The 22,847-nt window shown below is 43.0% G+C and overlaps 2 protein-coding genes and 1 pseudogene across 12 annotated transcripts in view; 2 read left to right on the top strand and 1 right to left on the bottom strand.

Annotated features, from left to right (window-relative positions):
* ptprq (protein tyrosine phosphatase receptor type Q) overlaps positions 1-1,642 on the top strand; it is a 50,425-nt gene extending 48,783 nt beyond the window's left edge. For all 7 annotated transcript variants that reach the window (XM_074633070.1, XM_074633073.1, XM_074633072.1 and 4 more), the window contains 2 exons: positions 874-997; positions 1,083-1,642. In XM_074633070.1, coding sequence (XP_074489171.1) covers positions 874-997; positions 1,083-1,120 — 162 coding nt within the window. In that variant the 3' untranslated portion in view covers positions 1,121-1,642. The remainder of the gene's footprint in view (positions 1-873; positions 998-1,082) is intronic.
* Positions 1,643-2,938: 1,296 nt separating this feature from the next.
* iqsec3b (IQ motif and Sec7 domain ArfGEF 3b) overlaps positions 2,939-22,847 on the bottom strand; it is a 38,326-nt gene continuing 18,417 nt past the window's right edge. For 2 of the 5 annotated variants that reach the window (XM_074633081.1, XM_074633080.1), the window contains 9 exons: positions 19,922-20,044; positions 13,722-13,888; positions 11,049-11,188; positions 10,764-10,895; positions 10,512-10,611; positions 8,700-8,858; positions 8,518-8,610; positions 6,724-6,770; positions 2,939-5,725 (listed from right to left, as the gene is read on the bottom strand). In XM_074633081.1, coding sequence (XP_074489182.1) covers positions 5,306-5,725; positions 6,724-6,770; positions 8,518-8,610; positions 8,700-8,858; positions 10,512-10,611; positions 10,764-10,895; positions 11,049-11,188; positions 13,722-13,888; positions 19,922-20,044 — 1,381 coding nt within the window. In that variant the 3' untranslated portion in view covers positions 2,939-5,305. The remainder of the gene's footprint in view (positions 5,726-6,723; positions 6,771-8,517; positions 8,611-8,699; positions 8,859-10,511; positions 10,612-10,763; positions 10,896-11,048; positions 11,189-13,721; positions 13,889-19,921; positions 20,045-22,847) is intronic. The other 3 variants (XM_074633082.1, XM_074633084.1, XM_074633083.1) reach the window with 3 other exon arrangements.
* On the top strand, positions 11,766-13,711 carry LOC141766856 (small ribosomal subunit protein bS1m-like; annotated as a pseudogene).

Consider the following 22,847-nt stretch of genomic DNA (forward strand, 5'->3'; position numbering starts at 1 on the left):
AGCGTTAAGTGTTATGGCTATACCAGCTACTAATAGGCCATACATTTGATAAATGCCTTGGTTGCTAACACAATATTTATATATCTGAACCACAGTGAACTGGACTAACTTTCCGCCATAGCTCCACTCATTCCTCGCAGTGTCACTCACTCAACTGTGTGGTTGGACCAGCTCGGTCAGGTCTGCTCAGGTCCTCTTCTTGAGTCGACAGCCGTGCACTGACCTCGTTGGTTTCAGTTCATTTAGGTTAACAAATAGATGCAGATAGAAACCAAACCAAAATTCTTCAAAGATGAAGGTCATCTTTCATTAACCATCACGGTCGCAACGAAAGAGTAACTCCGTATCTGTCCCCTTAGCCAGAGAAGCACACTAATGATCATGCTCTGTGGGGCGAAAAAAAGCCTGAGGGGGAGCCTGAAAACACTTTTTCAGCACATGCGCCCAGTGAGCAACTTTTATTTGAATGAATGGGAAGCTATCTTGAAACATGGTATCCAGTTCTCTTACTGTAGTGCATCCATGGCTGTGGCAGCTGCAGCAATAAGAGATTTTCAATGTCACTTCTTAGTCTAGGTTTGAGTCTTGTCTGTCTTCTGTTTAAGCAGGTTGGAAATAAATCTGTAAATCAGCTCTGAACCTGTGGGCTTTTTCCACTATTTTGTAAAGAGAACATTTTTTATTATTTGTTTTTTGCCTTTATCAGACAGGAGACAGTAGAGCACTAACATGTCTGCAGCTGGACTTAAGTCAGGGTTGTTGTGATTAAATGGTCAGCCACCAGGCAGACACCTCGACTTAATTCTACACCAGATGAATTAATGTGGACATCTGCTCAGTATCTGTCAATGTGTGTGTGTGTGTGTGTGTCAGGCCCAGTACATCTTCCTGCACCAAAGCACGCTGGAACTTCTAAACAACAAAGGCAACAGCCAATCCATCTGGTTTGTCAGCTATTCTGCTCTGGAGAAGATGGACTCCCTGGATGCCATGGAAGGTAAGCAGCAAAATATATACACTCAAATAAACACACACTCGCCACAGCACAGTGCTCACTCCACACATTTTGTACTGGTCTTCAGGTGATGTTGAGCTGGAATGGGAAGAGACCACTATGTAAAGACTGACTGGGGGACACCTTTGACTCCTGTTGGGAGGCGACCTCTGCACAGACTCTGGACTGGACCGCCTCCACCACTCAAGGTTAGAGGGAGGAGGAGGAGAAAAGAGGAAGCACTGTTTGAACTGAGCGATCTGTCAGTCGACTAAGACTTTGTTGCTCCACTTCAACCCACTTCTCAGCACAATCCTCCCTTTAATGAACCTCTTGTTCGCTTGTTTTCAAAGAGAGTGAGAGAAACAAAAGGGAGACGGGGACAAAGAATTTCAGGTCAGGTGAGCTGACTGAGAGCTTTGTCACATCTGTAAGCCTGCAGGGACTTTGCACAAAATGATTTCACTGCATATTCTAAGTATTGTATTATGTTGATATGATCTATGTTTTTGTAAGATAATTTATTCAGCCAAATGGTGTTTTTGTTTCAGTCTCAGTTATTCTGACTATGTCAAAGTGTTCACAGCATTTTCGTTTTGTTTATCCTTTCTCAAGAGTGATTTTGAAAAATAAAAGCAACTTGTATTTTTTCTGGCCTTGACACTTGAAGCAGCAGTGAGTAGACATGGAGCAAATATGATTCAAAAAAGTTGTTTTTATAAAACGGTCCTTATATCCTGACAGTAGTGCATGAGACAGGTAATCTGAAAAAAATGGGTGTTAGGGTGTTCTCCGGTGTCCTCTGGTGTTCTCCGGTGTCTTCTTGTGTTCTCCGTTGCCCCCCGCGCTCCTAATGACATCTTCAAGATTTCACAGACCGGAGAAAAACAACCAATCAGAGCCGAGCTGGAGTCTGCCGTCTCTGAGCAGCTGTCAATCACTCTCGAACTCCGATCAAACGGTCAAACTAGGCAACGCTGATCAAATATGAATCAATATTCTGTTACTGTAATGCCTATTTCTCACCTCAAATGTTTTCAGAATCATCTTGTAGTGTACTGTTTAGCTGTAAAATGAGAAAGTTTGTGACCTGGCTGCCATGTTGAGATCAGTTGAGGAAATACCAAGCACCGCCCACCAGCAGGAGCAAACTTTCTCATTTTCCAGCTAAACAGTACACTACAAGATGTTTCTGACAACATTTGAGGTGAGAAATAGGCATTACAGTAACAGAATAAAGATTTATATTTGATCAACGCTTTCTAGTTTGATCGGAGTTCGCAAGTGATTGACAGCTGCTTCCGTTGAATGAACAGCCAATAGGAACGCTCTCTCTCTGAAATGACCTGTGATTGGCCAAAGTCTCCCGTCACGGGCTAGATTTTTTAAAATCTGAAAACAGAGTCATGAGGAGGTGCAGAAGTCTAGTTATCTCTCAGAACACTTTAATTACAATATGCTGAAAGGTTATTTGGATTTTTTGCCCAATGATGCCAAAAACATTCTGCCTACTGCAGGTTTAACACTAAAACACTTGAGAAATGTCCTTCTTTTGCACCAAATATAGCCGTTTTGTCATTGACATATGAAATTACAAATGACCAACTTGCTCATCTTAGAGTTTAGAGTACAGACTCAGCACCCATCGGAAATTATGCACTCAAATCATGCACACACACACACACCTGCAGACTCACTACAACATGACTTGACATTCCACAAGTACAAGTCAGATTCAATATTGCTTTCTCATCCGTTAATGAATGAGTTCAGACCCGCTGTGCTGGGAGGACACAGGAACACCTGTGCAGGCTGATTTCCCATAAGCTCCTTCATTCCACCGTCGTCCTCGCACACCTGGAGCACATCGATTCATTAGAGAGGTCGGGAGTGCTACAGATGCAGACACTGTCGACACGATTCACAGACAGACGGTTCAGGACCCAGAGTAAAAACTACTTTATTCTTTCATTCTCTTTGAACAGAAAAAATTAGAAATATTCCATTAGTAAACATGTTGATCTTTAAGAAATCTCCCTTTTTAGAAATATTGTGAGGGCGCAAAGATTAATGACAGTGCTCCACAGTGAGGATGCAGATTGGTGCGTCTCCATGACAACCACGGAGGTAAGGGGTCGGGCAGAAAGGAGGGAGGAAGTAGAGAGAGGGGAGAAAATGACATCAATCAACCCAACATGCCCTGACAATAATGATACAAACATATTAATAAACTCCCCCCGTTGTACTGTAAATGAAAAAAAAATAAAATATCATGCTGTATAGTACAAGTCAGTCCGAGTTTACAGTAAACAAAGTGGGGTTGCTGACTTGAGAAACCAAGCCGTTTCTAAAATGAATCTAAGCTGGAGTTGCTGTTGCTTTGGCAGCTATGTGCATGTTTGCGTACGTCAGTGTGTGCGTGTATGTGTGTGTGTTTTTGCATGACCTGTGATTTACTGCACATATTCACCAATACAGCATAGCCCTTTACCCACCTTAACCAGGTGACACAGCCATCTCTTAATAATCCTATAATAATATGACACGGTATAATTTCATGATGAATGTAGATCTGTATTAATATCTGTGTGTGTTACCATGGTAACTGGAGTGTGTTCTATAAAAGCTGCCTGTTTCCTGTCTCTCGTAGCAGTAGGATTTAGGACACCCCCTGATATTAAATGTGAATAATAATAATAATAATAATAATAATAATAATAGCTATAATAACTATAACAACCTTTTTTTTTAAACTAGATTCTTCTCTGTACAAATACATACGTAGATACACACACTGGGCAAACCAATCACTTTTTCAGAATAAATCTATATTATCTATTTACAATATATCCAATATATTCTGTGGTGCAAAAGGTACAAGACGTGTTCGGTGTGTCTCAGTTGGATGATTTGCGATCTGCTGGCTCAAGCTCGAACCATCGACACTGGACAGACGACCCGATGATGAAATCAATAACTATCCCATGGACATCTTCAGTTTTCCCCCTGATTAACATTCAGTATAGGAATGCATCTCTGCTTATATAACATTTTCAGTGTGCGAGGAAAAATATAATTTGTGAGAGGGGAGTGATGTTTTCGTGAGGTGACCTTGGACTACCCTGTGTGGAGCAATTTATATTAATTTTTAAGAGTTTTCCGGGCACAGGTATTGCCTCAATCCAAAGGAAACAACAATATTCACACTAGGTAACCCATTAGGAGTAAATGTACAGGAGAAAAGCTTCATCTGGCTGTTTTAGCCTTGTTTTTGGATTATTTACTACTCCCTGCTGCTCAAGAGTAAGCAGACTCAACACACCGTAAACAAGCACGCTGCTCTCAGTATAACTCCGATATTACATGTTACAGTGCAGCAAATCCTTTCCTGAGCTCTGTGAGAGCAAAAAGCCATAGAATCAGGGCAGCCGCACGCTACGGTGAAGATACCTGCTCACACAAGTTTAGCAAAACACACAACAATGAAGGACAGAAAAATATGATTGTCGTCAGGATGTGTTTTTAGGTTAGTGTAGTAAGTAGCAACATCCTTTCTTACTGCACATGGCAGGGTGGTGATGCCAGCCAGAGCCTTTTACCTTTTTCTTGGCCGCCTTTCTCTCACACATTATCTGTTCCCTAGAAAATGAAGGAAACAAATAAGCTGATACTCGTTTCTTCACATTATGCAGAGATGAGAAATAAAAAAGATTGCGGTGAGGAGAAGCTAGATTAGCTCTGCTGAAATGATTATTCACTCAGTGCGGTATCTAATAACACTGAGAACCAAACAAAGAGTTGTGAACTTAACATCAATATCCTGAAGGAGAACAAAACAAAACAGAGTTTTGTCCTTCGTATTTAAAGCGCTCCCTTGTCCTTTCAGGGCTGCCAGAGTTTGCTTCTCTGACGTCGCCCTTTCGGTTTCACAGTTAAAGCTCACAGACACATTTGTTGGACAGGTGACATTTAAAAATGCAAAGTCACAAGATCTCTTAAAGAGTGTGAAATCTAGTCGGACAACACCATCAGCTACCGGGTGACATGTTGGAGACAAAAGAAAGAAGAAAAGTTGTCTTTCAGAAATGGCATTAAAACTCAGTCAAGACAATGAATAGATTCTTGTTGGTTTCCTTTTCCTTTGTCCTTTTATTCGACTCGTACAGTGTATTCCAAACTCTATTTTTTTTTTAGCAATGCTTTAATCTCACCATTCAAAGTGAGTCGACCAGTGCTCCAGCATGTGTCTGTTGCTGTGTGTGAATGTGAGGCTCATGTCTGGCCCCCAGGGTTCGCAGAGTAGCCGACGACTCAGACGATGCTGCGGGAGCCGCTGGAGTTACGCCTGCGGGTGAGAGGCATGGTGTGGTGGAGGGGCCTGGGTGAGTCAGGGGGACAGAACTGGTGGGGGTGGTTGTAAGGTGGAGGCGGAGGCGGCAAAGGAGGCTGTGGGCCGTCCCCCTCTCTGACGCGTACGGGCGTGGACATGGCCGACTGGATGAGCTGATGGGTGGCCGGGCCTTGGCTGAGGAAGGCCTCCATCCGCCCTCGCCCGCTCTGGTCCACGACGATGACTTTGACGATCTGCTGGCATTGGATGAGTGTTTCTGGGCGAAGCTCTCCAGCCTGGATGGGGCTGAGCAGGGTGGGCGGCGCAGCCAGGGCCAGAGGCGCGGACTCAATGCTGGGCTGGCTCAGTTGATAGGTCTGCAGCCTGTTGTGAATTGACACCTAGTTTAGGAACAGTCAGAGAACGCATGAGGAGTTACCAGCCTGAACGCAGCCTCTACGCAGCCCTCTGGTGTGTTACGCACATGGGCATGCAGGCATGCAGGTAGGTATTATGCAGAGCGAGCGCATGCGAAATACACTCTCTTTTTCTCTCAATCATGTTTTTGCATGATTTACACTTTCTCTCAATCATGATTTTACACACACCAGCCCAGAAAGAGAAAAGGGTAGCGGGATAAGAAGAGATTTTGGTCAGAGATTTATGGCGGGAACGTTTTGGATTTTATATGTGTGTGCAATTAATGAGTGGCAGCATGAGAAACTAAAAGTTAAAGGGAGTGTCAGGAGAGGAGAGAGGTGACACCGAGGGCGTGGTGTCTCCCTAACACACTTATTTACAACTCTAAAGGACTGACTGAGAGGCAGGAAAGAGAGAGAGGAAAGAATGTGCAAAGGAATAAAAACAGAGAGAAAACTGGACAACCGCTTCTATGACTATGCTTCGTTAAAGTAAGGGCTGGTTTTACAGACACACACCCACCCACACACACTCGACAGACTGATAACAGTATCAAGCTTATCTGGCTTTGTAGATGGTATTCTAGGAGCCAGCCAGGCTTATGGTGGCTTGCAAAGGCTTATACAGTAAGGGCTGGCAAGCAACAGATGATGAAAGAAGGGATGCTATATAGCAAGCAGAGTGGCTGCTGATCCACTCATGAGGCACAGAAAGAGACCGTTTGCTTGCAGCGCCACTACAGCACACTGCTCTCAGCGGCCTTTGTGTCTTTGGCTGCATAGTGGTGATGGGCCTCAGGCGGAGCTCTTTTAAAGCAAAGCATAAAGCAAACTTTCTTTTCAGGATGAGGCGCAGTCCCTATCTAACCGCACACACACACACACACACTCACACTCACACACTCACATACAAACCACACCCACAGAGCAGGGGACGCAGGCACTTACCTGACGGAGGCAAGAGTGGCGTTTGCACTTACCTCTACTGTGTTGTTGTTGCCGGTTTTATCGTATGGATCCTGTTGGCCTGTGGGGAGAAACGGGTCTTTTTGTAAGTCAACGGGCAGATTCATATACATAATGTTAAAGGGGACATATCGGAAAACTTTTTCAGTGCTTGTGCACATACATTTGGGTATCTTGAGTGCCTACAAACTGAAATAAGACAACCCAGTCAGTTTTTTGTGGGCTGCCTAGATCAGAAAATATGCAAATCAACAAGTTATTCAGATTTTGCTCCCCTTCCTATGTCACATGCAGGCTCAATAGAATATATGGCCCCCCATCTATCGCCGCTCATGGCTTTTGCAAAGGTATATATTTTTTCCGAAAGCCAATCAGAGAAGACTAGGCTTTTTCAGGAGGGGTCTTAAAGAGACAGAGGGTCAATAGAGTGCTACAGAAATGAGTCCTAAATCCTGAAAATGAGCTAGCATTTTAGCACTGGTCCCTCGTCTGAAAGTCAATGTTGTTTTTTTTAATGGGTTTTTAGTTGGATGCCTGAAATAAGGTCTGTGGTTAACACAAACGTAAGAGATTTAAACGTTTTATTCTATGATATAAACAACTCGTGAATTTTGAAGCTTTTGCGTGTCTTAAAAAAGACGGTTAATAACAAGTGGCTAAAAGAGACTACTAAACGTCATCACGTCCACTCGTCCACCTTTACAGCCTCGTTGTGTATACGTACTTACTTCTGCCGATTGCATTCACGCTTCAAAAATCATAAAAGTGTTTTTCATTTGTGGCGATTTTTTTACGGAACAAAATGTTTGCCACAGAGCTTAATTTTTTTAATAATCCAACACCCAATATGATAAATCCCATTGTCTTTTTGTCGAGGGAAACAGGGCGATGCTAACTTCCAGGCTGGTCTACACAAATATGTCATCCCTGCAGCACTCTATACAGGTATATTCAGACAGACAGTATGAGAAAAAATATAGTGTTTTTTGAACATTAAAGCATGTAAACATGTTCTAATAGAAACCCAAAATACAAGTATGAACCTGAAAAATGAGCATGATATGTTCCCTTTAAAAACTGTTCACACAGGGAACTGCCATTTGTTTAAAGGAACAGTTCGGCATTTTGGGAATACGCTTATTTGCTTTATTTCTGAGAGTGAGATGATAAGATTGACACCGCTCTCATGGAGCTTAGCTTAGCATAAAGACTGGAGGAAGGGGAAATAGCTTGCCTGGTTCTGTCTGAAGTGGAATAAACATCTTAAGCTGACAGTCTGTATCAGGTTTGTTTAAAGGAATAGTTTGGGAAATGCACTTATTTGCTTTTTTGGGTGGAGTGATATGAGAAGATCAAAACCTCTCTCATCTCTGTCTGGTAAATATGTAGCTGAAGGCAGCAGCTTAGCTTAGCATAAAGATTGGAAACAGCTAGCCTGGCTCTGTCCAAAGGTAGCAAAATCAGCACTTCTAAAACTCACTGATTAACATGCTGTATCTTGTTGGTTTAATCCATACAAAAACATTTAACCTTTAACCTGTGCACAAAGAGAAATGCAAAAACTACAATTTGTGGTTTTAGGGAAAGTTACTTGCTGTAACTAACCCTTTAATAATAAAAATGTGAGAATTGCATAAACTTTCAACCCTCTGATCATCAGCCACTCCTTTTTCAGTGTGGTGGGCTTTTTCATGCACCCATCTTCCATGAAGTAGTCCTATTTTCTACATTGCCTTGAATAATGTATGCATTGTTATGAGTAATGTATGCGGTGTTGTGCATTTTTGCTGCATGAGCAAAACCAGCACCTGAGGGAGAGCCGTGTCCTGTGTGTATGTCCACTTGCCCGCCATTGGTGTGTATGCCGTGTGGCTGGATGCCTTGTTGCCTCTCCAGTTCCCCTACACCACAAAAAAACAGATTGCAATCAGCCATTTACAATCACAGTGTGTCTTTGTTTGCACATGTTTAATGTGTGTGCTTCGCTTACACTGGATGTGTATCTGCTCCATCTCGTTGACCTCTGTGATAGCCTCTCGGAGCTCCTCTGCAAACTTCCTGAGCTCGTCTCCGCTCGGGGAGCAGAAACTCACCAGCTGCTTCTTCTCTGAGGTAAACGGGCTCAGCATGGTGATGCCATGGGCGTAGTCTGATGAGAAACCCCGACAGCATGTCAAAAAGGAAAAGAAAGCGCCTTCACCACAACTTTGATTCTAAAAAAAGGATGCAGGATTTTTCACTTCAGTGTTGCAGGTTTTTACTTGAGTTTCTACTTCACAAAATGTTGCTGGCTAAGAATACTTCCAAAAACTGCTTTGAGGTTAATGACCGAATGTGTTTCTGTTGGCAGCAATGGCTTCTTGAAGATTGCAACTGAGGGGGTGGCAGAAATATTAGGAAGCTCATACATAGTGAAGATCAGTAGTTTTCTATTTTTCTTTTCATGCAAACAAAGTCGTGACTCGGTGAATGTCTGTTGAAATTTAGTACAGACGTTCATACTCCCCACATCATGAATTGAAATATCTTTGGTGATCCCCTGACCTTTCATGTAGCTCCATCATGAGGTCAAAATGTTTCATGTATCCAATACTTTGATTTCTGACCAAATATCTGCAAAACTGCTGACATTCACATCAGCGTCAGCTGTAGACTTATTACCACAGAGTGTTTAGTATAAGTAGACGTAGTCACCGTGACGTCACCTATTGTTTTGTGGACTACTGCTTTGAAGCCTCAAGTTTGGCATTTTGCCCGTCACCATCTTGTTTTTTTTGCAACCAGAAATAACACAAGAGGGTGGAGCTAAGTACAACCGAACACTGAATATCATATATATATATGACATTTTTAGGCGACCAAAAGGTTTATAATTAACTTTCATGAACTGAAAACACACTGTGAAAGGGTTAAAGTTCTAAGACAAAAACACAGACCGGACAACGCCGTGATCTGTCAATCACAAGGTAGCAACGCCCTAAAGCATACCCTGCTTTATGGTCTATTTGACTCTAAATGGGGCCATAATTTACTAAATGAACATCATGCTGTATTGAAGAAGACTTGAAACTAGTGATTGAGACCATAAACTCATGTTTACAATGTTTACTGAGGTAATAAATCAAGTGAGAAGTAGAGTCATTTCCTCATAGACTTCTATACAATCAGACTTCTTTTTGCAACCAGAGGAGTCGCCCCCTGCTGGCTGTTAGAAAGAATGCAAGTTTAAGGCACTTCTGCATTGGCTTCACTTCAGAGACCCAGAGGTTACCCACTGCTTATTACCAAATGTTAGCACGCTAACATGCTAAACATGGTTAACATAAACATCACCACGTAACCTTAGCGTTGTTATTGTGAGCATGCTAGCACGCTTAGCATTTAGCTCAATCCACCACTGTGCCTGAATACAGTCTTGATGACCAAAAGCATAATCCTGGACAGGGAAGTGAAAAAGAGCATTCCTGTTCATGCAGCTACCCAACGTGTATATAAAGATGCCGTAAACAAGACTAAAATGTGGTCTCCATTGCAGGTTCGGTTTCATTAAAATAGTATTTTACCACAGATGACAGCTCAAATAATGATTCAGTCATTTTTCTTTGTGTAAGAAAGCAACTTTCCTGAAACTTCAAGTTGACAACAGCGTGTTAATTTTGTTGGTGATCCCCTTGGCAATTCATTCAAATTATGGGTTGTGAACAATGCTGTTGATGGCTCTGACAGTTAGCTCAGCATTTCTTTCCAGCACTAGGGTGAAACTACTGAGGATGAACTGCAGCAGAGAGTAAAAGCATCTCACATTCATTGCTGAAGAGGTGAAACTGCATTCCCAGAAGACCCATAGCTTTACAGAAGGTGTATGAGGCCGAGCTTTTCTTCTTGGGACACAGCTTCAGGATCTGCAGCAGAGACACAACACAACACGGCTGAATTAACAAATAGCTGGCTATTCATTATTATCATAAAGATGATGTATGAACTGGCAATAAAATGTGGTGTCAGGTGCATATTTAGAGTATTGTAGTGAGTCACTGGATAGAGGTTTCCTCACCAGCAGCAGGTCATTGAAGAGGAAGACCTCTCTCTGGAGTTGGGATAGTTTCTGTTTATGAGGCTTGTTGGCGTCAGGCACCTCAAACAGACGACAGCAGCACACCAGACGTCTGTGGGGCACGGCGAGGATCTACGGAGGCGAGGTTACGGAGACGGAGATGACAGATAGTACAGAGGACAGTGAGATAATACATGACACGAGAAAAGGAGACAGTACAAACAAGTACAGACAGCTCACTTAAATGAGAAATAAGGGAAAGACTTGCACTCTACTCTCACTCACAGTTTTCAGGCCCAGGATGGACTGCTCCACGCGGCTCACGTAGGTGACGTGGTCTTCGTTGGAGCGGAGTTCTCTTTGTTGGATCCTTTCATAGATGCCTGCGACCATCTCTCTGGGGATGTCTGCTCCGTCATCCACACCTGAGGGAACAGTGGTCCAGAAAAAGTAGGAGTGGTCACTATTAAGGTAAGAAGTAGTCTATAAGCCCCGCCCCCCTTAGTAACTGTTGTTACACCTGTCAAGCTTTCCATTCTCGCATGACATATATGCAGTTTACAACGTTGATAGTAGCAACAGATTTATCAATGGAAATTCGTAGTATTTTTACAGCGACTGTCGATTTTATCAGTTGTAGCTAGTTATTAGTTGTTTGAAAACGCCATCTCTGGCTGACTTTTTAATGTTTCTCTAATGTTTTTCTGATGTTAGTTTTAAGTTGGAAACTTGACATACGTTCACTCCTGATCTTGCAGCGTCTTCTTACTCAGTTTCACCAGAGTCGGCAGTAGGAGGACGGTTAGCTCACCTCCCTACCCTTGCAGTTAATGGCTGGGGGTTGATTTAGGAACCATCAATAAATTACTGTTTAAATAACACAAGACAAATGTTTTTTTCAATACCTTCATACTGACTTGCCCATATTAGGGAAACATATGATTAAAGTTACTAAAAGGAACTTTTAACGGGTTATGAAACAGACTCAATTTAATATTCTATATGACCTGCGTAAGCAAACGAGACCATCAGCGAGAATATTGGCTATTTCTATTTAGTTATTTATGAAAGCCTGTCATTGTGTCCGATTCCCTGCGACACGATTTACGGCACGCAGGTTCACCAGAAACTCCTTCAGCTCAGACTCCAGCAGAGACCATCCAACCACGGACAGACCAAGATCCGGCTTCGCTGCCGCCTTCAACGCAGGTTCACCAGAAACTCCTTCAGCTCAGACTCCAGCAGTGACCAGCCAACCACGGACAGACCAAGATCCGGCTTCGCTGCCGCCTTCAACCTGCAGTTGGAGCTTCCGGCGGGAGGCGGAGAGATCTACGCCCGGCAGCAGCGGCTCCTCGGCCAGGAGCAGAGCTTCACCTTCGCTGCTCTGCTGGCCGCGCCTGATCCAGATGGGATCAGCCAAAGACAAGGTGGTGGTCAGGAGGATCTTTTACGAGGTCCAGCACGACCTGTACATCGACTTCGGCGGGAAGTTTCATTGCATGAATCAGCGAATGGAGAGAAGCTGCAGCAGGCAAGCAGGGTCCATCTGCGGCTGGAGCTCACCACCCGCTTCCTGGGAGCCAACACCCATCTGCTGGAGGCCCAGGCCGTATTGGAGGGAAGGGATGCATGGGAGAACCAGAACCAGGACCGATCGGGGCAGACTGTCAGAATGTGCTGTGGTAAAATGAGAGGTTTTCTAAAGGGAGTCTGGCAGCTGCAGATCTTTACGACACAATGCGGCAGGGGCCGCCAGAATCAACACAAAATTAAAGTTCCTTGTAGTATCTTTAAAACAATTTTTCTAAATTGGTCTCATGATGCACAGTTATTTGTAATTCATTTATTTTGCACAACTATTTTGAAAATTCTGGCATTTTTTTCAATAGCTTCTACATAATGTGACCCAGTGACTCCACAGCGAAGCCAAAACTGTTCAAATTAACATTTAATTAACAGGAATTTTATGAATGCTTTTATTATTCACAGATGTTGATTTTGAATTAAATAATTTCACTGTGCGGATCCTCAGGAAGATTAGTTAACAGGGATCCAAACTGTGTGGGCTCACATTATTTTTGTTCGAGATGTAATTAGTTGTATTTCATTGTAGGTTTTGCAGCTGGAAATGAGAAAATGTGCTTTTATCCCAGTATGTGTGCCGTCATTGTGTCCTGGTGGTTTATCCATTATCACTGTGGAGCAGCACACAGACACCCTCACTACAGTCTGGCACTGCTGTTCAGCTCAAGGAGAAAACTGTTCAGCTATTGAAATGTATTTTATGGTGGGGGTTTTTTCACATTAACTGAAGGTACAAATAAAAGTCAAACTTTGCAGTAAATGCATGTATCTGTTCAAGCGCTGGACGAAGGCCGCGTTGAGAGCCTCCGGTGATGAGTTGCCTCTGGAAACCCGAGCTCGTATCGTTAGATCTAAAGTGAGCCTCAATTAAATAGGTCAATGCCACGGTCTCTGGAGCAGAGCTCTGAGTCAAGGATATCAGGAATCTCCTCCTGCACAGCTGATGGGTTTCTTGATGGTAGCGAGCGAAAGCAAGCACCCGCCGCCTCTTTGAGTAATTTACTTCACTTCAAGAGGCTGTCACTCAAAAGACTGATAGTGAGCTTGATAAGAGAGTGCTTGTTGTAAAACTTTGACTTTCCCTGCCCTCCGCTCTCTTTCTCGTCCTCTTTATCGTTCTGGCATATATCTCCGATGGATTTCCTCATGATTTGCAGTTTGAAATGTGCATGTGTGTGTGTGCATGTGGCTACTCTGCAGTATATAACCGGTGCTCATAAAACCACTTCCCATGTCTGCAAGTCATCATACCACCTCTGTCCACAGGGTCAGTTCACACTCCCTGAGATGACACATGCACACAGCCTCTATATAAACTCTCTCTCTCTCTCTCTCATATACATGCCCATACATGTATTTGGACACACTAACCTCTGAGGTTGCGTATGAAGTCATCCAGGCCCATTTTGCGCTGGGGTTTGATGTTGGGCGAGTACATGTCAGTGTTGAGGAGGACCACGGCGAAGGCCAGGATGAAGATGGTGTCTGGGTTGTGAAACTGCTGCACCACATCAGGATTACACATACAGTACCTCTGGCTGTGGAGGGAAAATAGGACAACAGAATTATATATCTATAAGTGTGACATTTATTCATCACTTCTTGGTCTCAATATTGAGATGCTGTAGGTAAGACACAACAAGTATCATCAGCAGCATTGAAATCCCAATCATTCAGATATTCAAATATCATTCATATCCTGAGGAGTTTTACTGCTTTTACATGGATAACAGCATATGTAAGCAGGGTCGGTTGGGACAGGGCCTTTTTAGCAAGTTAGAAAGCAACTATACCATTCACCATGTTCATACTCATCTACACACCCTCTTCACTTTCAACCTCAAACCTCACATTTTATACACAAATATTTGGCTTTTGTTATTTTTCTTCCACATACTGTTTTTAGTTATGCCACATACAAAAAAACATATTGTTGGAAAGCTTATTTTCTGGCCTTTCAGTTGATGCAAGTGTTAGTCTGAAGTTCTGTTGGAAACTAGCACAGGAGTCCAAATTGTCTGCTCTCCCTGGCATGGTTGGGACAGTTACCTGGGGGCGGTTGGGAAGGTATTGATTATAGTTCGTACCTCGTTACAAAAACAGAAAGCAGACAAAAACAAGATGTCCTTCCAGTCAGAAACACTTTTTTGCCAAATTCCATATCTCAGTAATTTATGAAAATATAATAATTTTACAAATGATTCTTTTTCTCGAAGAAATGTGTGAACAAGTGACATTGTAAATATATAATAATATATAAGTGGTGCAGTAGTTAGCCTGCCGCCTCACAGCAAGAGAGTCGTAGGTTCAAACCCAGCTTGGGGCCCTTCTGTGTGGAGTTTGCATGTTCTCCCCGTGTTTGCGTGGGTATTCTCCGGGTTCTCCAGTTTCCTCCCACAGTCCAAAGACATGTAGGTTAATTGTTGACTCTAAATTGCCCGTAGGTGTGAATGGTTGTCTGTCTCTATGTGTCAGCCCTGTGATAGTCTGGCGATCTGTCCAGGGTGTACCACGCCTTCGCCCAATGTCATCTGGGATCAGCGCCAGCCCCCCTGCAACCCCCAAATAGGATAAGCGGTTACGGATAATGAATTAATGAAATTTAGACTGCTATTTTTTCAATTTAAACGCCCAGAACAACGTGTCCCAACCGCCCCGGGGAGGCAGAATTTAGGGAAAATGCATTGCTTGTACACTTAACAAAACTGTGCCTTTCACATTTGGGTTGGGCTCTAAAAAACTTGATAAATTGTTAGCAGACACTTGTATCTGTTCAGGGCTCAAATTAGTTTCATTTCTGTTCAAGCAGTCTGTCAGTAATGGAAGGTTATTTGGTGTTGATAGAAAAGGGTCCCAACCGACCTCGCACCCCGCACCTGAAATGTTTTCTTGGGTGAAGCAAACATGATTACAAAGAAATTCAATATGGCTCAAACCAAAAAAAGAATGCAAAGTATTTGCCAGGTTACCACAAATTTGTTGTATAATACCAAAAAAGCATCGGTAATGTTAATGCTATGCTAATTTTTAATGGTAGAGTTGTGGATTTAATGCATCCTGGACAAAATTTGCATCATCTACACACTGCACTGCATACAACCGGAATGTGTGATCATAACAGCTGGCTATTGTTGGTCTTATCAGCAAGCTATTATTAGAGTTTGAGTCATGTGAATATGACCGGGAGAGGGTATAAAGAGGCAGACATGATGTGATTCTCCTTTTTTTGCCAAATAAACATATTAAAATCTGCAAGTCATGTCTTTGCCTTGGTCTCTTTAAGACGGATTGACTTATTCCACAACAACATCCGTTGCACTGTTATCAAATCATCACAACAACCAATCCAGCCAGATTCTGTTAAATAATAAATAAAACAGAACTGTTCAATGACTGTACAAACTGTGGGCTTGTTGAACCGTTGCACCACTGGTATATACAGACAGAGCAACTTTCCAGCAACACAAAAAATAAATAAACAGCATCAACTGAGTGAATATGTCAATAAACTGAGGACCATGATTTCAGAAACTGTAGGATTTTACTGGCTAAAGGTTACCAGTTTATCAAGTACACCTAGCTAAAACTAAAACAGTCTGTGAAGCTTTTAATATCAATATTATCTTAATATGCATTTTTTAATATTTTGTCCACCCCATTTATAATCAACGAGGGCATACTGAATATTAGAAACACCTCTTAACACTGCTGTATCTTCAGGCTCACAGAACCAATGTACCAAAACTCAATGATGCACTCCCTGACTTTGTTATTGTGCCAAACTTCACCCCCAAATCTCCAAATGTCCTCTCAGCTCGAACTAACAACATCAGGGAGTGCATTGTTAAAGTTATTGTTAAAGTTTGAAAAAGCAATATAGAGAATGACCTTTAGGAAGTTGCTTATTTCTGCTGCGAGATGGACGCATTCAGCCTGATTTTAAAAGGCCGATATATCACCATACAAGCTGCACCATTTTCTAATCTGACTGATCGACTCAAAGACTGACTGACTGTAACTTCTGCTCAGATGTGCGGAGCAGTCACTCCACCGTGAATGAGAATGACAGGAGACATTTGACTAAACAGCTCTGCCCTAGGTGAGGCAACGCTGCCCAGTCTGCTTTGGAACCAGAGATGCTGCATTTGGACTTGTTATGCTCCATCGCTGCCCACAGGCTCCACAAACCCTCACTTCCACCCCTCCTCTCCCCCACACAGCTCCCCTCCCTATCTTTCTTACTGTCACTTACACTTACACAGTGGGCCATTTCAGTAGTGGGAGGCTTTTATCTCTGCAGCCAGGCAGGATGCAGACATGGAGAGGGCTGCTCTGCTCCAGAGGACTATGTACTTGTCAGAGCATATGCAGGCGAGAGGCCACATCTGAGACCTGCACAACCAGAGAGCCTTTTCCCAGACCCCACACAAGATCTAAGGCCAGAGTACTCATAGGGTATCAATTGACTGCAGCCCAGTTCAATAGCAATGCCTTTGTTTGAGGGAGAATAGATTCTGCTTGGCACAAACACTGCTACAGCTATAATATGCATGCATAGACACACAGAGGCACAAACGAGCCTCCTCATTTGCCATCTTGATTCTGCGGCAAATCCATCAAAGACTGAAAGCAAGGGAAGATCTACTGTATGTGTGATTGTGTGTGTGTGCATAAACTGATGAACATGTGCATGGATGTGTTAAGTGCATATGTGAGCAAGCTGAGTGAATAAATGAAGCAGTGGTTATGCCTGTGTCTGTGTGTCTGTGCTTCATTCACACATTTCCAAGCACGGATCTCCGTCTTATGTAACCAGTTTATTTAAACACTAGCTCCCGATCTCTTATCTTCATATCTGCATATGAAAGTTGCATGCCAGCTGGCACAAATACCGCTTCGTATAAAAGAACTACTCACGACAAGAGTACAACACGCTTCAAACAGATGACATAACAACGGTTACGTAACAGACATGGCATCGGGATGTCTGGCTGTCCCGATAAAAGCCTTCTCATTTCTGACCTATACACGCAGCCCCGGCTACAGACAGTGTGGTCTCAGATCGCTGATGAATTTGTAATCTGCACCCAGGGGCTCAGCACGTATGATTGAGTGAGATGTGATTAACTGATGACCGCGGTGGGTGTTCTGATTGGCCCTCAAATCAGAAGCAGAGAGGGGATGTGTCATGACTGCTCCTTTTCCTCTCTTCCCTCACCACATAGTGCTTAGAGCAAGAAGACACTTTCCTCAATAGAGAGGGCTGGTGATGGTCTAATCCAATGAAAAGACCAAAACCAACAATTGATCCTTCTAACAAGTATTACTCATGTATCCACAGCCTGCCACACATCTGCATTGAGTGACATGTTCCTTTACTATGATGAACATTATGATGGACCTGGAGTTTATTTTAAGTCAATCCTACATAATCCGTCCTGCTGCTGTAAATACCCACTACTAGAGCACCAAGTGTAAATTAATCCGCAGCTGAAAATAGTCCCCAACATATGTGCTATTAATGTTCGCTAAAAACTACAGTGCCCAGCTGTTTTATGAAATTTAAAGCAGCTTATGGATCTATTAGCAGAAATGTAATATAATATTCATAACTATGTTTTCTTTAGCGTATAATCACGTGAAACTAAGTATCGTTGTGTTTTCGCTTAGAATGAGTCCTTCATATCTACATAGGGGGCAGGTTCTCTTCACAAAGTCCACCATATTGCTCCGCCATGTTTCTACAGTAGCCCAGAATGGACAAATGAAACACTGGCTCTAGAGAGAGACATTTTGCGTTAACTGAAGGCCACCGTAGTTCTCGACACGCTTGTGAAACTGCAGTTAAAGTCGTTTCAGTTCCTGCCTTTGCGGGCTTCCTGCCTCCTTGATTATTTCCATCTGTCCCTCGTTAGCCCTTCACTCACCAGACCTCTGCTCACCTGTTCCCACTTCCCTGTTAGACAGTTACTACATATAGTATACCGGTCCACTTCCTTTGTTCACTTGTCAGACCGTCAGCATTGCTATGCAGTTTCTTGTTACCTGCTTGGTACCTGCCTGTCTCCTGCTATCTGTCTGCTGGACCCACTGCCATTTGGACTCTTGATCACTGAATTCATCCTGCTGCTTCCTCGTCTGTCTGCATTTGGGTCCAATCCCTGTTTCCCTGCATTCCCCATCATGACAAACATATTGTTGAATTTGCTTTTTTCATGGGATTTGTTCGCCAAAACTAAAAATAAAATGCCAGCCTGAAATCTAAGTTATCAGACCATAAAAAGACAAAACCAAAGTCTGCAGCTCAGACAATCAAAAACCACACATTGTGAATGCAGAAATGTGTTGGCAGACATTTAACATGCAGTGCATTTTCTGTGGTGATTTCACTCCCCTAACATTGAATTATACAAGCAACTTAGAGTAATTCAGAAGGACATCTTGGTTAGTGAGTTCAGGGGCAGTGGCTCAACTCATGGTGGTGACATTGTAGATAATCCTGAGGCAAAGGGCAGCAGAGGGAGATTAAATGTACACAGCAATGCAACCAATTACTCTGAAATAGAAAACAATGATGGCCATTTTATTGCATTTTTAGTCCTGGGAGCAATCTTTGGTTATTACCAGGACATTTCAAGGACAGTGTCTGCCAGGGGAAACAATTGCAGCTCCTATTTGTGTGCTCACTTCTGTCTGTTTTTGCCTCAAAGACTTTTCAGTCAGAAGGTAAAATATCATCATAAAAAAAAACTTGTTTCTGTCCAGGAGTTTTTTTGAGGCAATGCTACACAGTCCACTTGAGGACACAAAGGGAGTGTGCAAGTAGTGGGTCTCTCAAGGTCCTCTTGGTATTAAAATGGGTCTTTTCCAGCAGATATGCTCATACATTTTAGTGACTGGAGGGCAAGACAAAATGAGCAGAAAACCAGCTCAGGCTAAAGCCTCGTGAGTACCAAACATGCTCTTCTACATATTCATCTGCGGTTTTGGATGGAAATGGACACACAACTGTCACGCACATACAAACAGCCTGGAGAGGCTGAAGATTTGGCCAGAAAGTGTCATCCAGGGGAGAAAGTTGTGAGATAGAGCATCTATTTTTGTTTTCCGATGAAACGCACATTGATTGCCTGCAGCTCAGATCTCCGCTATGATTGGCTGACAATCAAACACTGCTGAGTTTAGTCAAAGGTTACAGGCAATCAGCGTAATTTGTTAATGATACACGTCTTTGGTTTCATCAGAGCCTGCCGCAGTGAGCTGGCAGAACCAGTTAAACACTTTGTCTTTACAGTCGCCCTATTAGTATGCCATTCTGGATACGTCTGCGACCCCCAAGGCTGCGAGATGAGATCAGAAAATTCTATTTTATTACAAAATATGTGAGCTTGGTTGCATGTTTTGTTTTGCATAGGTGGCCACAGGCAAAAGGTCTATTCATTTCAAAAAGGTTCAGAGTGCCCTTACCGGCCCTGCTCAGTCATGTGATGGAGCGTTGTTGTGTTGAATTGTGTTAAAGCCAGAGCCCGTTATTCAGCGAGGCCTGGTTGTGAACGAGTTGACAGTCTCACCTAAAGGCTTCGATGAGTCTCTCCACTTTCTGTGCTTCTCCCTGAACACGAACATGAGCCTGGAACTTTCTGAGGGCTTCGTCGAGCTCCATGCCCGAGAAATCCATCTCATCCACGACACAACTATTAAGGGACAGACAGAGAGAGGAGAAAAAAGCAAAGAGAGATTGGGTTTAGTTGCAGTGTGTCACTGTAATGAGGAGGTGAGTGAGCGAGCGCGCGCAAGTGTGTGCGTGTGCATCAAACTACGAGTACCCAAGTGCTGATGGCAAATCTTCCTCTTACAGTCATACCTCCATTACAGAAGCGCTGACCTGGAAGACGCACATAGAGACAACATGTTTGCACACGCACACACACTTTGTGCAAACATCAATAGGGAAGACTGGGCCTGATGACAGTGGGAGATAAGAGGAGGGGGATGAGAGGGGGAAATAATGAAATGCAAAGAGCGAGGGGGCAAGAGAGAGGTACATGAAAGGCTGAGGGCAGGCGGAAGCAATGGAAGAAGTGCGTTCATGTGCGTGTTTGTGTCCACGCATGCGTGTCTATGTGTCTGAGTGAAAGAAAGCGAGGGTGTGTGCTTGTGTGTGTGTGTGTGTGTGCGTGTGTTCAGTGCAGTGACCTATTTCTACAGTCTCTGCAACAACCTCAGCAAAAAGCCTCTCTATCCTGGATCTCTGTCTACACGGGTTGGATGCAAAAAGGGTGGGTGTGAAGGCATTAAGTAAATGCGTGTTTTCATGGATGTGTTGCATTTATGCATACAAGGGCTGCATGACAAGTGAGTTTTGTGTGTGTGTGTGTGTGTGTGTGTGTGTGTGTGTGTGTGTGTGTGTGCGTGTGTGTGTGATCATGTGTATATGTCGGATTAGGTCCAATAGCTAGTTCTATTTTAGATATTTTTAAATACCTGTATTCATTACAGTCAAACAAGTCTCTTATCTAATATTTTCTCTCCTCTTTCTTCTTTTTTTTTAGCAGTAGAGAGCAACATTTAAAACATCCATTCAGAGTTTATTTCTGACCTTGGTACGGACTTAGATATAATTGAATGCTCCAGAATCGCTACCATATAGACCTTGGGGTGGGATTGTTTTCTCAAGGTCCTGAAGGGAATTCGATCATTAACTTTAAGGTCAGCATGGATGAGAAGACCTAGAGTGGCTCAGAATAATTGAAAGTTTGAACATCTCCGGTATAGTGGCAATGAAGCAAACTATAATCTGCTGATGAGGACCATGTCATGTGGTGGAAACCTCCAGCACAGCTACTAAATGAGCCTCGAGGGGAGTTTCTTATGTCAAGACCAGGGAGTCATTTAGTTAAGTAGCACATAAAGTTTCTCACTGTGTAATAAGCAATCAAATTTACAACTGTAATTGTTAATAAAAAAAATAATAAAGGTGCTAGAATCAATCAAGTCTGTTAAATAAATTGATTTAGGTCCGGATGCTCTGCAGCCCTTTTTCTTAAGGTAAGTGGTCAAATAGAGAAATAAAATAATTCATTATTCATTATGGGCTAGAGGTTGTCACACAGGAGGAGATATTTCACAACCTGGCCACTCAAATGTCATGGTCCTAGGGTTTTTATCATAGTTTGTTTCCTGTTTTAGTTTGAAAGTCCTCTCCTCTTGTGTCTTGTCTTGTTTTACTTCCTGCCTGTGTGATTGTCTGCCCCGCCTTGATGAGTTCCACCTGTTTCTCGTTATCTCCCTCCTCTCCTTGTCTATTTAGTCTCTGTGCTGTCACTTGTCTTTTGTCAGCTTTTCTTCGTTGCCACTTGGAGTTTTGTTCGCTCATGATCTGCCAGCTGTAGCGGCCTGTCTTTTTGGGAACCTGTAAGACTTTTTGTTTGATTAAAAGTATCTTCATTGAATCTGCCCGTCTCAGACTCTGCAGTCGTTTCCTCCCTGCTTGTGATGCTTCCTTCAGCCACGACATCAAAAAGTTCTTCTTATTAAAGGGGCACTCCAACTCCAAGTTAACACAGCAAGGTCGAGCCCCCAGGAAATTCGCCGGGGTTTGAAGCAAATCTTACATAGTGGCCAAAATGTGGTACTACAACTTCTGTGTCGGTCACATGATGCCACTGGGTCCAAAAAGACTTTTTCCCACAGACTTACATTGGCAAAGAGACGTCTGTAAATCAGCGGATAATTTTTTTAGGTTAATCAACTTCCTTGTATGAACACTTGAATAGCCCTTATTTAAATCATTAGGTCCTAAAAGTTGTAAAATGCACTAATAGCTGAATCCAGAGTTATTTCCCTTCCTCCGTTCATGTGAATGAAACCCAGACTGAGGCTGGAGAGAGAGCTGGGAGGCGGAGTTAAAGGAAAACTCTACTTGGCCTGCTCTATGGGCCCAATGACTGCAGAAGATCGGCAGAAGATCTGGGTACTTTTATACTCAGAAGTCAAGCTTTTTTTGCTTCATGTGCCACTGATCATCTTTCATAGGAATGAACGAGGCCCCGCCTCCAACGCTGTATCCAGTTCTCTTTATACGTCCATGATTAAGGTCAGTTTACTTGTCATGAGGACCACCCCTCAGCCTGGTAAAATATCTTGTATAATGAATTCTGTGGCTCTGGAGGAGCTTTCTAAAGACTAACGTCTGGGCTTGGAAACTATGAAAATCAATAGAAAGTCTGTGTTTCAAACTGGAAGTTTGAAAGACGTGGGCGTTTCAAGTCAAACAAAGAAGAGACTATTGAGTTGAAATTTTGGGATGTGTAGGTTCCAACAGTTTTTGGAGCTTGATGTTTAGTAGGGACCAAGAGTGAGGATATCTTGGCCTCTGCTGCTTTGACTTAAACCGTTTGAACATAAAGTCCCCCAACTTTATGGAAGTGCAATACTAAATCGCTAGAGTAACCCATTAATGGCTTATAACTGATCTATAGAGTAGTAGTACTTCAA

This window comes from Sebastes fasciatus, chromosome 4, assembly GCF_043250625.1.
Source record: "Sebastes fasciatus isolate fSebFas1 chromosome 4, fSebFas1.pri, whole genome shotgun sequence".
Lineage (NCBI taxonomy): Eukaryota > Metazoa > Chordata > Actinopteri > Perciformes > Sebastidae > Sebastes > Sebastes fasciatus.